The sequence below is a fragment of the Pipistrellus hanaki genome (assembly GCF_964339955.1).
Source record: "Pipistrellus hanaki genome assembly, chromosome: 14".
Classification (NCBI taxonomy): domain Eukaryota; kingdom Metazoa; phylum Chordata; class Mammalia; order Chiroptera; family Vespertilionidae; genus Pipistrellus; species Pipistrellus hanaki.
The window spans coordinates 27,132,920-27,149,402 of NC_140516.1; the positions used below are offsets into that span (position 1 = coordinate 27,132,920).

At 34.9% G+C, this 16,483-nt stretch overlaps 1 protein-coding gene across 1 annotated transcript in view; it reads left to right on the top strand.

Annotated features, from left to right (window-relative positions):
- PCDH15 (protocadherin related 15) overlaps nt 1-16,483 on the top strand; it is a gene marked incomplete at its 3' end in the record, with an annotated part of 622,267 nt that overhangs the window by 86,842 nt on the left and 518,942 nt on the right. Inside the window, exon 2 of the mRNA XM_084903437.1 lies at nt 12,477-12,595. Within this exon, the coding sequence (XP_084759563.1) occupies nt 12,505-12,595 (91 nt within the window). The 5' untranslated portion in view covers nt 12,477-12,504. The remainder of the gene's footprint in view (nt 1-12,476; nt 12,596-16,483) is intronic.

A 16,483-nucleotide genomic window follows, 5' to 3' on the forward strand; every position in this document is an offset into this window, starting at 1 on the left:
GTATGTATTATTTGGCGAGTGGAAGAGAGTGCATGATACAATTTTAGTTCTCAGGTGTTTTCAAGAGAAGTGATTTTTAGAGGCTAATCTCTGTACACAGTATTTCCTACTTTAATTAACAATGCCTCATAAAACAGTATTTTTTGCTAGTGCTACTGTTTGGATAAAGCTTCTTTTGGTAAGTGTTTTGGCATAATTTATTTTTCTCTTTGATACAGCAATATTCACAAAATAATTTTAGTCTATACCAGTGGTAGGCAAACTCAGTAGTCAACAGAGCCAAATATCAACAGTACAACAATTAAAATTTCTTTTGAGAACCAATTTTTTAAACTTAAACTTCTTGTAACACCACTTCTTCAAAATAGACTTGCCCACACGTGGTATTTTGTGGAAAAGCCACACTCAAGGGGCCAAAGAGCCGCATGTGGCCTGAGAGCTGCAGTTTGCAGACCACGGGTCTATACTAACAAATTCCCCCTTAAATATATTTTATTATCTATCATAATACAGGCCCAGAATATGAAATCATGCATGGTTAGGGTCCCTAGGGCCATTTTCCACCTGCTCGCCATTCTCTGCAGCCACTGTGGTGGCCAGCCACCTGATTTCCCTCACAGGCCCTCATCCTACCCCGTGGCCTCCAGCAGCCAGCCCCCCACCTCATAGTGACTGGTCCAGCAGCCAGTCCAGTCATTATGCTTATGCTATGGCCTTTTATTATATAGGATGTTTTGAAGTTCACATGGATGACAAAAGTGGTATGCAGAAGTTTCTAGAATTGTAACTATATCATCAGGACTTTATTCAATTCAGTTTTATATTAGTATGAGAGGCCCAATGCAAAAAATTCTGCAAGAGTAGGCCTTCCTTCTCCTGGATGCCGACACTGACTTCACTCCAGCACCTGAGACCCAGGCTTACCTCCAACCCCTGGCATCTGGGACCCTGGGCCTCCCTCTTTGGGGTGATCATGGAGTCCTGTGATTGATCACCTGGCTTGCGGGTGGCCTGGGCCTCCCTCTGCAGGGCAATCATGGGGCGATGGCCAGAACCCTGACCAATTGCATTGCACCTGCCTTGGCTGTCCTGGTGCCAGTGAGTGTCATAGGATGGTCCTGGATGGTCGTCCAGATGGTTGTTCCGCTGTTTGGCCATTCAGTCGATTTGTATATTCTGCTTTTATTATTTACTATTATTTCCAGCCACATTCAGATATTATTTTACTATTAAAAATGTATATCTTCTTCAAGTATATTATTATCCATCATTAAGGTCACATACAAGATAATTTTGGTATCATTCTGAAACTGATTTAGGAAGGCTTAATTGTAATCCAATTTATTAAAAATTAGAAACAAGTTTTATGATTGCAATTATTTCTTGCAAGTCTGTCTTTTTTTTCTTTTTTTGTATGTTTTAGTGATGAAAAAACTTTCATAACCTTAAATCCAAAAAAATGCTTTCATTGGAAGTTTAAATGCCAATGTTGATAATGCTACAAAAAGATAAGTAGCAAATACCAAAAACTGATTTAAAAGATTGCCTCAAGCCATCTTTAAATCTTAAAAGTAATAGAACAAAGCTTATGGAAATGTCATAAAAATGAGTTTAACCTGGAATTTTTATATGACCCTTAAAATTTCTCCCATGATTAGAAAATTTAGTACATAAATCAATACTTGAGGCAAGAATAGCATTTGAAATGATGAGGACTGTGTTCTAAATGCATACGTCCCTGGTAAGTTAGATGTTCATTTAATAAAACTTTAGTGGATATATATCCATACTTACTTTGTATTATTTTAAGTAACTACATGGCATTTCTGCGAATTCTTTTTGAGAAAATCCTGACAATACATGGGCATCCCAACACATTGTAGATATTGCATATATTACTTAGATTTTTCCCCAGGCTAAGTAATATATTGTATATATTACTTAGATTTTTCCACAGGCACTCTAAGCTATTAAAATGTTCAAAGAGCCGAAACCGGTTTGGCTCAGTGGATAGAGCGTCAGCTTGGGAACTGAAGGGTCCCGGGTTTGATTCTGGTCAGGGGCATGTAACTTGGTTGCGGGCATATCCCCAGTAGGGGGTGTGCAGGAGGCGGCTGATCGATGACTCTCTCCCATCAATGTTTCTAACTCTCTATCTCTCTCCCTTCTTCTCTATACAAAATCAATAAAATATATATTTTTTAAAATGTTCAAAGAATGTGACTATGAAAACAGGTACTGTGTAATGTGATGTTAGTATTGTGGTCCTAAATACATAGAGAGAGCTATGATTGTGTTTCTGGCAGTTCATTATATACTCATTTTGAAGGTTTCAAATTGTTGTACCATGAGATAGACAGCACAAGGGGTTATATTTTTTGACCAATACTATATGTTATAAGTGTTTAACTAAAACAATTTATATTTCATAATTCTTATTGAAATCTAGATACTTTGTTTTATTCAAAATATATAAAAAGTTCAAAACTGGAAGATTATATTTGCATAAAGAAGCTCAGATCAGTTTAAGTCCAGCAAAGTCTTCATCTCTCCCCTTATTATTTTCTCAGTCAGCTTCACTTATTTACATTATCTTTTATATATAATATATATATATATATATATATATATATATATATTATTGATTTTTTACAGAGAGGAGGGGAAGAGGTATGGAGAGCTAGAAACATTGATCAGCTGCCTCCTGCACTGCCTCCTGCACACCCCTACTGGGGATTGTCCCCAACCAAGGTACATGCCCTTGACTAGAATCGCACCTGGGGCCTTTCAGTCCACAGGCTGATGCTCTATCCACTGAGCCAAACTGGTTTTGGCTATAGTAACTTCTTATATCTTAATGTCTTCCTCATTTTTATGCCTTCTTTCAACAAATGTGGCTATTTACAATACAACCTAATGCGCGCACACACACACACCCCTACTTTCCCCAATTTCTCTTTTCTGTACCTTAATGATCATTTTATTACACCCACTACAATTGTATCTAAATATTTTTAATCCTTAAAAACCCTTTGTATATCAGCTTTTAGCAAAATATACTTTTTAAATGTATGACAGATTGGTGCATATGGACATAGGGATGGAATTTGTTTTTTCTTCAGTTTTTCCTTTCACTATACACTTATCGTTACTAAAATTCAACTTCAAAATCATCCCTAAGACCTGATTTCATCTTTGCCAATGGGCATCATATTAATAAGTAGAATCTTAAGACTTCTACTTCCTTTCATCCACAAAAGATTCCTGATTCTGGTTTATTCATCCAAGATTGAAATATAAGTGTGTGTGGGTGTGTGTGTGTGTGTGTGTGTGTGTGGCCTTCCTAGCCATTAATTTTCATGAAAGGTAATACTTTTAATGATATATTTTGGAGACTTTTCAAAGTTTTAAGGTCACATTGTACGCTATACAAAATGACATTTCTGTTTTCAGTGACACTCCCATCCATATCTCTGTTGAAGAAACATCTTTATTTCTTTTCTGTACTGCATTCTATTGTTTATTCTGTTTTGACATATATATATATATATATATATATATATATATATATCAATATATTTTATCCTCCAACTTAGTAATTCTTAAACTAAGTCATCATTTTTTTTAATAAGTTGCCCCAGTACCTGTGTGACCATTAAAGAATTTACAAAGTATTGATTGATTGAAAATGCATCATTTCCTTTTAACAAAGTTTTTTCATAGCCTTAATTCAATTTGTACTTATTTTGTTATTAACACTATAGGTAAATATCAAAACTTTACATTACATTACTTGTTGCTGTTATTTATAAATATCCACGTTTGAAGCATTTTAAATCTTATATCTCTTTTCAGCTGTTTCAGCCACATATAAATTGGATCTATTTTTAAATAAATTTTATTATGGTTATTTTTCTAGTCTCTAAGGAAATTATTGCTTACCAGACTTCTGTATGATCAAATAAAACTCAGTATTACATTAAATATAGTCAGTTTAGGAAAGATCATAATTGCCTTGATGGATTTGTAACCTAAATGAAGAGCTTACATAGCTCTTACATAATGTTATTTTTCTAAATCAAATTATTAATCTCCACATGTTTGCCAGTTGAGAAGATCAAAGTCTTCCTTAATCATATAGATTTATAAGATAAAAGGTAAAAGCGTAAATCATTGCATCAAAACAAAATGTACAAGTATTTCTAGAAAATACTGCCTTTTCTGTATTTTTTCACTAATGAACGATTAATAAGATGATATTTCTGCAACTAACTCATATTACAGATTTCACGCATAATTTCTTAATATAATAAAAAAGCACAAAATGAAGTTGAAAAGAACACTCTACCATCTGTTTATAAAAATTAGTAAAATATTTCAAATGATTTTAATAACTAATATATACCATACTCAAAATATTCATCTTTAACAAAATATTTATGTTTGATCAGCATCAATCATGCAGATTTAGTCTTTAACCTATTTAAAAATTTTTTAAATTTTAAATAACTATTTTAATAATTTAAAAGTTATTGTAAGTGGACTGTTCCAATTCAATTTGCTGAGGACTTTACCTAAAATGCCCTGCATATACAAGACAAATCTGTGGAGTATGTAGTTTCTGTATGTAGCTACATAGACATAGTATTCACGTTTATGATCCCTGGTTAGCATGCGTATAATGTGACTTATAAATTAATCTTAGAAAAGGTGCAACCCTAAGTTCACGATAAGAAGAGGGGCAATGGTTAATTTATTTGTTTTTTAAATAAACTTCTTCTGAACATGTAATTCAAAAACCCCCAAAATAGAATATGGTAGTTAGAATCAACTATCGTTTACCTTTTATTCTTTATTATTCTTATCTTACAACTTAAGGAAAATCGTTTTTGTATGTGAGATTTTTGTGAATACCTGACCAAAGGAAACTCTTACAGAAGTGCTTAGTTGTTGTACCACAATGCTAAAGACTATGTTCCATCTATACTTCAAGGCATTAAAAATACAACTATTCTGTGCAAGACCACTCTCTTTTTTTGTTCCATGTGTATTTTCTAATTTATGTTCATTACTTCCATTCTCATCCTCAATTCCATAAGCTGTCATCATCCATAGATTTAGAACAAACACTAAACTAATTGACTGTTTACATGCATTCATTTTTCATCAGATCCTTCCCCATGTTAGTATATTGTACCTGGATCCAAAGTACAACAAACCTGGTGGCTTAAAACAACACTGTTCTTTTCACCGTCTCTGTGGGTCAGGAATCTGGCCACAATTGAGCTGCCTCTTCTGATCAGTGTCTTACAAGGCTGCAATCAAAGTGCCTGTGGATCTCCATGCACTGGGGGATTGATTAGAATCCCCTGCAAAGCTAATCAGGATATTGGCAGAATTACTTCATTTTTTATTGTGTGACTGAGGGCTGTTGGCAGAGGTCACCCTCAGGTGCAAGAGGTTGTTACCTGTAGTTCCCTGGCACCTATCCTTCTCCACAGGCTGTCTGCAGTGAAAACATTCCCATCTTCAGACTCAGACAAAAAATATATTTCATTCCAATGTGCAAAGACTGAGTCTTACATAACCTAACTGAATCAAGGGCATGACATCTTGTTATCTTTAAAATAATCTATTAGAAACAAAGCACTCTTTTGGAAGGGATTACACAAATGCCTGATTCACTCTGGGGCACTTTGGTGTGTTATTCTCTCACCCTGTTAACTGAAAACCATGCTTGGACCTTTATCATTCCCTCTCTCCTTCCTCCCTCCCTTCCTTCTCTTCTTACTTCCTTCTTTCCTCCCCCTTTTTCCTCCCTCACATGGCTATAGTCTCTCCACCTTACAGAGTGCCTGCCCAGAATCCGTACTCAGTAAACACTCTGTAGTAAATTTTTAAAATCAATATTCTTCAGTGCTCCTATTATTTTTTTCATTGTTCAAATGTTTATCTATCAACTGCTGCAGAATAAAATGGATTGTATTAACCTGATTGTAAACCGAGTCTCAGAACTTTTTACTAGTTTTCTATTCAGAGAGGCAAGGAAGAGGCAAAACTAGGATTGCAACATAAGTCTCTCCCATCCCAAAGCCAGGACTCTCTATTATAATACATCCAGAAAGTGACTGGCATTATCACAATTTCAACTTTAATCTCTCCTGACTGACTTAATACTTTGGCTTTTGTTAATGGATTTTCCCTAAAAGAAGAATAATTTATTCATCAATTTACTTGTGTTTCTTGGGATATTCAAACTTCACCAAACAAGATAAGCCATAATCTGTTTCCTATGCCAGAGAATGACATTACACAGTGCTCTCCTTCAAGCTTCCTTTTAAAAGCACGCATGCACTTGCCTGAGCTTTAAACCTCATTTTAAATTTACTTGGTTATACTTTTAAGTTTCCCCATAGATAAAATAAGACTTGGCCTTGGCCCTGGCAGGATAGCTCAGTTGGTTAGAGCATTATCTTGATGCACCAAGGTTATGTGTCTGATCCCATGTCAAGGCACATACAAAAGTCAACTAATGAGTACATAAATAAATGAAACAACAAACTGATGTCTCTCTGTCTCTCTCTCTTTCTCTAACAGGTAAATAAATACAATAATATACTACAATACTTGCTCTTTTCTCATTTCCTAGTGCTCACTGCTTTCCAACTAAGTATTTTCCTGTCATTTTCTAAAACATTATGGAAAATATATTTCCATCTAAGACTAGTTTTAAGATGTTAGTTCTGAAAATACAGATTTAATAGAAATTCCTTATAATTGGAAATTAAATTTTAATATTCCCCTAATTTGGAATCACATTACAAAAGTACTTTGAAATGACATATGAAGCAATGAATATGAAATATGGTATTTGCTTAATAATAAAGTCACAAGAAAATATATTGATTTATTTCTTCAGAAGACATAGTGTCTGATGTGCACTAGACATATAATAAATTCTTATTGACTAAATGCATGTATAATCATTAAAACAAATATGCAATATGTATAGCAATAGTGGACATATATTTTTAAAGCCACTCTCTTTTTCATTTTATTAAACAAACTAGTATGGCTAGGTTATTATAGCATGTGGTTTATACCTGTTATTGATTAAATTAAATATTTTGTTATTAGGATACGCTTTTTTAATGTAAATTTAATATGCTAATTATATTTGTCAGTAATTTGATTTTTGGTGAGGAGTATTACCTAGAAAGAAAACCAATGTCCCACTCTCCTCTATTTAGAGTTTTGTGATTAAAGTATTATTAAAAGAAAAGAACAGCCTGGCTGGTGTGGCCCAGTGGTTCAATGTTGACCTATGAACCAGGAGGTCACAGTTCATTTCCCAGTCAGAGCACATGCCCATGTTGTTGGCTTGATCCCCGTGTGGGTTGTGCAAGAGGCAGCTGATCAATTATTCTCCCTCATCATTGATGTTTCTATCTCTCTATCCCTCTCCTTTTTCTCTGAAATCAATAAAAAAATTTTTTTAAAAAGAAGAGACTCACCACATACATGTTGAGGTACTGGATGAATTTTCTGGAGGTCCACCAAAATTTGTAGAAGAAGAATTTCTGAACTTGTACTCTCTTTATGTGTATCATGTGGTTTCAGAAAATGTCTTTTAACCTAAATCAATCTCATTTAATGTTTATAATTATTGAGTATGTATTTAAAATGCATGCACAAAGCTGAAATGCAACACATTGTCTATAAACAGTATATATATATATATATATATATATATATATATATATATATATAGAGAGAGAGAGAGAGAGAGAGAGAGAGAGAACTACAAATAAATATACATATATACATTTGAAAGTGGACACCAATCAAGGCTCACTCAAACATCATGGTATGTGAGATAACCCTAGCCTAGACAGTCTGGGACAGACTGGAGAGGTACTTAGATTTCACAGTTCCAAATGAAAAACTTTGTTATTTTTCTGTCTTTACCTAGAATTATCTACAATCTAACCATTTCTGTCTTTACAGTATAATTCAGCTCATGATTAAAATAAATATATGACTAGGGAATAACATGAATATTTATATGTGTACTATAAATAAAATCTAAGTATATCTCTTTACATGTAGATTGTATGTGTAAATGTGTAATATAAAGTTACATAAAACACATTTTATTGCATTTTATTTTATTTGCAAGTATATTCATTATACATTCTATATTATATTAATACAATGTATTTTATAAATACAATATATTTCATATTATAATAAACTAGTGCCCTGGTGCATGGATTCATGCACATTGAATGGAAATTAATTGGAGGGTGGCCAGTGAGGCAGCACTGGGTGAGAAGGCCCAGATATGTACTAGATATATAATTATCTATAAATAAACATTTTAATAGAGATATTTAATATAAATATATATATAAACTATTATAAGAAAATATAAAGTGATCTAGAAAGACAGAATATATCTGAAAGAATCTTTGACATTTTATTTTCTTGAAGTTTATATTGCAAAGGTAAAAAAGAAACAGAAGATGATTTGTCAGGTCATTCTTATGAGTGATACCTATTCTCTGTAGCCATGAAACATTCTTGAATTTTCCCACTGTGGTCAGGTGAAAGAAAGGTTTCCTACCTTTCAGTTATGAAAGTTGGTCTGGTGAGAAGTGAAGACTTTGGGAAGCCTTGTGCCTTCTCTTTGACAATTGAGGCTGCTTTAAAAGGAAGTTTGCTTTCTTCTGGTGGTTAGTATACATTTCTACCAAGAAATTCAGAGCAGTTACAAATTACATTTTTAAAAATATGTTCTTATTGATTTCAGAGAGAAAGGAGGAGAGAGAGATAGAAACATCAATGATGAGAGAATCACTGATCAGCTGCCTCCTGGACGCCTCACACTGGGGATGGAACCCTGAACACAGGCACGTGCTGTGACCAGGGATTGAACCATGACCTCCTGGTTCAACCACTGAGCCACAGTGCCCAGGCATAATTTTTTTTTAATAGCTTTTTCTAGATGGTAGAAATTGGAAGTACCAGAGTATGACTGAACAGATTGTTGAAGGGCAGATGCATATGTGTAGCTCTCACTTCCCTGAGAGATTCCAGCTTGCTCCCTGACATGGTATTGATTTGGGATTTCTCTTCACAGTATTGGCAGTGGGCTCCAAACTTTGATATATCAAAGAAGTTAGTGGTTATTCACATAGCAGTCAGAGACATTCTTTGGGGAAAAAATGCTGACATTGTAAAAAATGTGCCAAAGGGAAAACTGCCATGATGTCAACCTTGGCTCTTTTGCCATGTGTCACTGCGACCAATCGAGCAGGGAGCATGGATAACCAGGTCAAGGGCAGAACATGTATGTTCCTAGTCTCCTTCCAAGGGGTGGGCAGCAATCTGTATTCTGGGAAGTAGATGTCTTTGAAGGTGCTTTCAGCTAGAGTTGTGGGAATAGATATGTTTTTCTTGTGAAAATTTTTAGTTAGGTTAGTATGAGAAAGCATTTTGATTTGGTTATAATCTTAATTTCTGAATGATAATTAATTGTGAAGTGGTAGTATAAAGTTAAAAATGCAAGCAGCTATTTTTATGGCAATGATTACCTTTTAACTTGTTATGTAACTTGTTTGTTTATGTTTATCTTCCTTTCTTTTGCTAGTATGTTAGATTCATGAGAAAATATATATGAGTGGGCTTATTTTATTGACATTTTTCACCGACCTCGAAGAGTGAGTGGTACCTCAGAGACTCTCCATAAATGCTTGTTGAATAAATGAATTTCTGAGAACTCTGAATGTCAGAGAAATGAACGTCAGTTTTATCTAGTAGGGAACATATACTACGGTGTGAACTTCAAAACTGATACGTTAGGAAATCAAGTTGATAGTCAAAGGATCCATAAAGTAACACTCTTTGTTCTCTTTTCATTTGGTATGATATTGCTTTTCCTTATTTTTTTTTAAGAATAATTGTTCTTTAAGTGTTTTCTCTTTGTTTTTGTTTTCTATTTTAAATACTATAGTTTGCTTATTAATATTCTCATATTTTCTTAATAAGGAGATGAAGTCATTATTTGCATAAACTTAGCAGAGTATACTCTTGGTTGGAAAGAGGAATGCAATATCCCTCCCTTAAGGTACCAGGAAGCAATACAGCAGACTTTATAAGACTTCCTTAACCTTTAAAGCCTTCTGAGTCACATATTCTCTTAGAAGTTTTCCATTCTTTTCTGTAATGAGCACAGGTATCAGCTTGTAAACTGCACCCCTTATTTGGGCACACACCAATTTGTAATCTTGAGTCAGGGAGTATGATGTTTCCACCACAGAATGGAGTTATGATACAACATTAGAAGCTATGCTACAGACAGATTGGAAAATATATGTTAAAGCACTTTTAAGAGTCCATAGATGCTGAGTCATAGTAAGTTTATGGAGTGCTCACTTTTTGAGTCACTCTTTTAAGCATGTAGTTATAGCCATTTACTTATTTAATTCTCAAAACAAACTTATGAGGTAGGTACTTTTTTATCTCTGCAGTAATAATGAGGAAAATGAGACATAAATGCTATTTAATTTGCTCAAAGTCACATAATAGTTAAGCTGAAGAACTTGAATTTAAAAAGAAGCTTTACTCTAATTCACTGACTCCAACAACCAGCAGCATTGATCTATTTTATTTTTATTTTACTTTCAATTAAGCTTGGATTGTTATAGTCTTTTAATATCTAAAGATGGGCTCTTCTTTGTGATAACTGTGCCTAGAAGTTATGAAAGCAGAGGCTCAGTCTTTTACCAGTTAGAGTGAAAAACAGTATGAGGATCAGGTAAAACGAAGGTGTTATTTTATTTTATTTTTTTAATTTTGAGGAAAGAGAGAGAGAAAGTGTGTGTGTTTGTGTGTGTGTGTGTGTGTGTGTGTGTGTGTGTGTGTGTGTGAGAGAGAGAGAGAGAGAGAGAGAGAGAGAGAGAGAGAGAGAGAATCTTTGACCAGAATTGAACCTGAGACCCTTCAGTCTGTGGGCCTATGCTCTATCCACTGAGCCAAACCAGCTTGGGTTTTTATTTTTTAAAAAGACACAAGAAGAATGGATTTCATTGTAAAATGTGTGTGGTCTAGTACAGTGACCTTTTGAATTTAAGGTCTGTAGTTCCCGTGAGTAGGAAAAATTTGAGCCTGCACATTTACAATAATTTTAATTGTTTATATTTATATATGCTACTGTGCAAATAAATTTTATGGAGCACACAGAAAAACCCCTATGATGAATGAAATAAAATGCATGTAAAAGCAGAACGAAAATGTTTTCTCTGTGCATTCTAATGCACATTATCCACAACTAGTCTCAGAGAGCAAATCCTGGGCAGGAGTGTTAAACTGAAGGGACTCAGAGAACAATATGGCCTGCCAGAAACATCTAGTTTATAAAGAGGATTGGACAATCATCTAAACACTGAGCGATCTCACATTTACATTTGGATTTCTACCATCTTCTGGAAAATCAGAAGACCTGGCAACACTGGTGTTCATTCCCGCATGAAAAGCTCTGACAGAGGCTGAGCACTGGCTGGTCATTCATGCAAACCTGCACTCCACAATGTATCACAGCCTTCACATCCTGTTGTTCCTTTAGTTAGGCTCATTCCCTCTTCTCTTCTGTCTTCGTGTTCCCTGTAGACTTTTGAGTTTGGAACCGCTGAGTTAGAGGAATAGAGTCCCCACCCTTCTTCTATCTCCTTATTAACTAGGCCATTTTGAGCAATTTCGTGTGAACAATTTCTTCAATTTACCAAAAAGCTGAGCACATCACTCTCTCAATCAGACTTACTAGTCTGCTTACTGGCCACTGAGCAGACTAGTAAATCAGCTTTTTATTTATTGAGAGGTTGCCAAGGAAAACAAAGGAATTAAAATGAAATTCACCCAAGTGCTTCAAAAGACAGATGTGGTAAAAATTGATGGTTTCTGCTTAGTCTTACTTGGCATAGTTAAGTCAATCTCTTAGCATGTTAATGATACTGAAAGGAATTAGCATTTTAATAGTGCTAATTGTGTAACACATATGCCAAATAAAATGTTCATATATGATACTAACATCTGCTTTATCATTTTAAATTGTTGTAGAACAACTTACACTGTACCATTGAATTATGCTATAGAGAAGTTTAATAAACTGATTAACCATTTGATTCAATTTAAAAGAAAGTGTGGTTCTGATATTACCAAGGTGTTAAATTCTCAACTGACTTGCTTACAAAGTAAGAAACAGAGGAGTTGGCTTTCCTTAGAGATTACTTGTCTGCAAATTCACGTGGTAAGGAGTTCCATTGCGTTAAACAAGTGTGTTACTTTGTTAATGGATAGTTTGGCACAGGTAATTAACTATGAAGTCATTAAGACTCTTCTGTGCTGTGACAGTGGTGATTACCTATAGCAGATTAATGAACTTGTCAAATGTTTCTTCTTCCCTTTTGTTATCTCAGATCAGCCTTGAGTGGAACTTGACAGAAGATGTTACAACAGTTTTATCTCTGGAGATGGTTAGCTTCAGGGATCGTCCTTGGTTCTTTCTTCGGAGTCTGCTTTGGCCAGTATGAAGATGGTAAGTAAGGCTGCTTCCTGTTTGACCTTTATAGCTAGTGAGGGTTTCTGTGGTTAAATGGTAAATGAAACAGCCCCCGGAAATGGAGAATGCTAATTTGTAGTTCATTTATAAAGGTTAGTAGCTCTGTGTAATAATTTGCCTTAATTAAAAATAATCCTACATAAGTGGCTTCCAGTGCACTTTCTTCTTAATAAGGATTGCAGTATGATACAAAATCCAATGCGAGACCTCTAGCTGAACAGTTACTAATTCTCACTGAGCAAATTCTTAATGGCTAGCAAAGATAAATAAATAAATACATACATAAATAAATCCTACTTAACAACCCTTGAACTAACACAAGAATAGTGGCCTTAGAGAAAACTTAACAACAGAAATTAGCCCTAGCTGGTTTTGCTCAGTGGATAGAGCATCGGCCTCCAGACTGAAGTGTCCCAGGTTTGATTTTAATCAAGGGCAGGTGCTCAAGTTTCAGGCTTGATCCCCACTAGGGGGCATGTAAGAGACAGCCAATCAGTGATTTTTCTCTTATCATTGATGTTTCTACTCTCTCTCCCTCTCCCTTCCCTTTTGAAACCAATATTGGTTTCAAAGAAAGTGTGGTTCTGATATTACCAAGGTGTTAAATTCTCAACTGACTTGCTTACAAAGTAAGAAACAGAGGAATTGGCTTTCCTTAGAGATTACTTGTCTGCAAATTCACGTGGTAAGGAGTTCCAGTGCGTTTTCTTATAGGAAACATCTTTTCCTATAAGAAAAGATCCTCAATAAGGTCAAAAGTAGATGCCATTAGTGATTTTAGTGTTAGCACTTTGACTGTTTTGTATTAGTTCATTCACCACTCTTTTATTTGGAAAAAGTAAAAATACAAAAGACTTCACATTAGACTTTGTAACTCAATGGTAAGTCACTTTAGAAAGGTATATTTATCATCAGACTCCTTAGAAACTATTTAATATGTTATGTCTACAGTGGTCCAAATATGCCTATCTTAGATATTTCAATATTGAAGGATTCTGTCTTAAAATACTATATAATGAGAGTTAGGATATATATAATGTTAAGTTTAATAGAAAACAATGGGGAGCTCCTTAGAAGTTACTATTTAAGAAAAAAAAGTTTTGTCCTTTTATTTTTAATGTTTATTGTTCTTACCCAACATTTGTTCAGGGTTCAGAGTACACGGACAAATAACTGTTACCAATTGGGGTTACTGACTGGGATCTTGGTGATTGGGGTCTTGATTCTTCTTATCAACGCAGAAAAGATTTTAAGGTCTATGAAAATGAAATATAACTGAGGCCTAGGGAGAAAAAGGTCGGGGGAGGGGGTGTCTAAACCATCTGATCAATGATGTGCTAGGGGAGGAAAGGTTACCCTGGGGGCGAGGTTCTTTTTTTCCCAGTTTTGCCCCTTGCTAGGCTTCCTGACCTGGGGACTTTCTGTACATGGCCTGTGGTACTTGCTCTACTCATGTCTCACATAACCATCCCCTTGTCTTTATCACCCTATTAACTAATTGCTCTTAGTGGCATCAGAGATTGTGAATTGTGTTTATGCTTTGCTTGGTTCAATGAATTAATTTTGCTTTATCCCAAACAGTGTTCAAATGTGCACATATTAAGATATCCTCAGTCCTCCCTGGTTAGGAAAAAAATTATGCCTCTTTGGGGATTCGCAGAAAAGTTCACAATAGCAACTATTTTCTTAAAGTCAACAGCCTGGTCCCCTGAAAAGTTCACTAATTAGGACAGTGTTGACTTCAAGTGCATCTGAATTTAAAATTCATGCCAACGCTATTTATGGAGATTGTGAATCTCCAGCCTAAAAAAAATGTACTAAGAAAGTAAATAATGTAACCATTACTTTTAAACAAAGATAAAAAAAATTAGTGCAACTTTATATTCAAATAATGCACTTAAAATTATGCCCAGGAATATATGATAAATCAGTGTGTTGATATTCCTTTATCTTATCAGGCATTTTATTTTGTATTTATATTTCTTGTTCATGTGGAACAAGGAGGGCAGAATTCAGTGCTGCTGCTAACATTAGACGTTACAAACCCTGTACTTCTTAGAAATGTAGTTTAGGCCATCAGAGGAAATCACTACCGGTTAGTTTGTAATGCTATAGATTGGGTTTCTCAATAATCCCACCAACGCCCTTGGTCTTTCTAAATGTGCTTGTTTAGCCTCCCAAACAAGATTCTCAGGGCACTGTTGGCCATCACATAATGTGCTCTCTGAGCAGAGTGGAACTTCACACCTGCTCATTGGTGGTTTGTAGGAAGCTGCCCCATAAAGCCTGCCCTCATGGATGACTTGCTTTATAGCCATGGCTCAAGAGCCTGCCCAGGTCTCTCCTGGAGGCAAGTGACTCAGTACTTAGAAAGACTGAAGGGAGAGGAGCTATGGCAGGCAACATAAACGTTGCACGGTGCTTTAGAGAGACGTGTTAACTTTATATGCCTTTTAGCACTCAATACCAGCATCTTCCAGGGTGTCCCCAAAGCCAGTAATGGTTCTATCCCTTTAGTCCGCCCCAGGTTTTTACCTCTCTTTGGTCTCCCTTAATTTGGGACTGGGACAACACTTTTGTTTTATTGTTCATGAAAATGGTTTTCATAGTTACCATTTTTTAAAAAAACAAATCATATAAAATTGTGAGTCCACACTGTGTAGGAATGAAATCAATACTGGACAAAGCGTGGCTAACACAGGAAATAATAACACTTGGCTGGAATACGTGATATGGATTTCTTAATAGTTTTTTGTTTGTTGTTGTTGTTGTTGTTGTTGTTGTTTTGTCCAAGTGCTTGGGAATGCAAGTACATGGATGGGTTGAAGGAAGATAATGGTAATATTCAAAATCATGATAGATACAATGAAAAGTAAAAATGAAAACACCTTTCCATTGATAATCCACTGGTTGGATTAGCCCATTTTGATAATTGGCAACTGATTTATATTGAGTTAAGTGCTTTACATAAAAAAACATGAAAGAGAAAATGTCAAAATACACTAAGGCTATTAGTATAACAGTCTTGGGTTTTCTTAAATTAAATGATGGGATTCTTCTGGATTTTTAATTAAGAACAGCATTCTTATACTTTCCTACTTATTTACTCAGGTATAGAAGAGTTGGAAGAACAAACAAATGTAAAGTTTTTATTTTATAAATATTTTTCTTGAAATGGAGTATTCTAGTTTTAGACAAATATGTGAAACTGTTTCAAAGAAAAATATTTTATAGTTATATAATTATTTTTAATGTTTTATAACAAAAATTTTACATGAAAACTTTGCTTAGGTTTTAAATCACTTTAAACTGATTCATTTTTGAATTGCTGGGATAAGCTTTTAGATTGGGTAATAAAATTTTCCGTTGCCTATTCTATAATGGGCATTTATTTGTTTGATGATGACATATCTAAGCAAGCATTAATAAGGGATATTGATAGCATTATATTAAATTAAAAAGTCATAATTTAGCTAACTGACAGAAACTTAGACAACCTAATAGATTTATAGTTTAAGATCTCCCTCTCCTCAACAAATCATTAGGATTGATATTTTAGCTAAACTCTGATGCATTACCAATAATGGCCATTTTGTTTGAATGGAAATATGTTTCTTGATCCCAAATTGAGTAAGGGGAGCCTTAGTAGGAGGTATCATGGGAAACACAGGAAGCAGGACCATTTACTGGATTTTGTGTTGTGTTTGAAAAACATCTATAAAACACTAGAGGCCCAGTGTATGACATTCATGCACTGGGGGTGGGGGTCCCTTAGCCTGGCCTGAGGCCTCAGGAGATGTCTACCTGCTGGCTTAGACATGATCCTCCTGAAGATTGGGCCTAAGCTGGCAGCCAGACATGCTT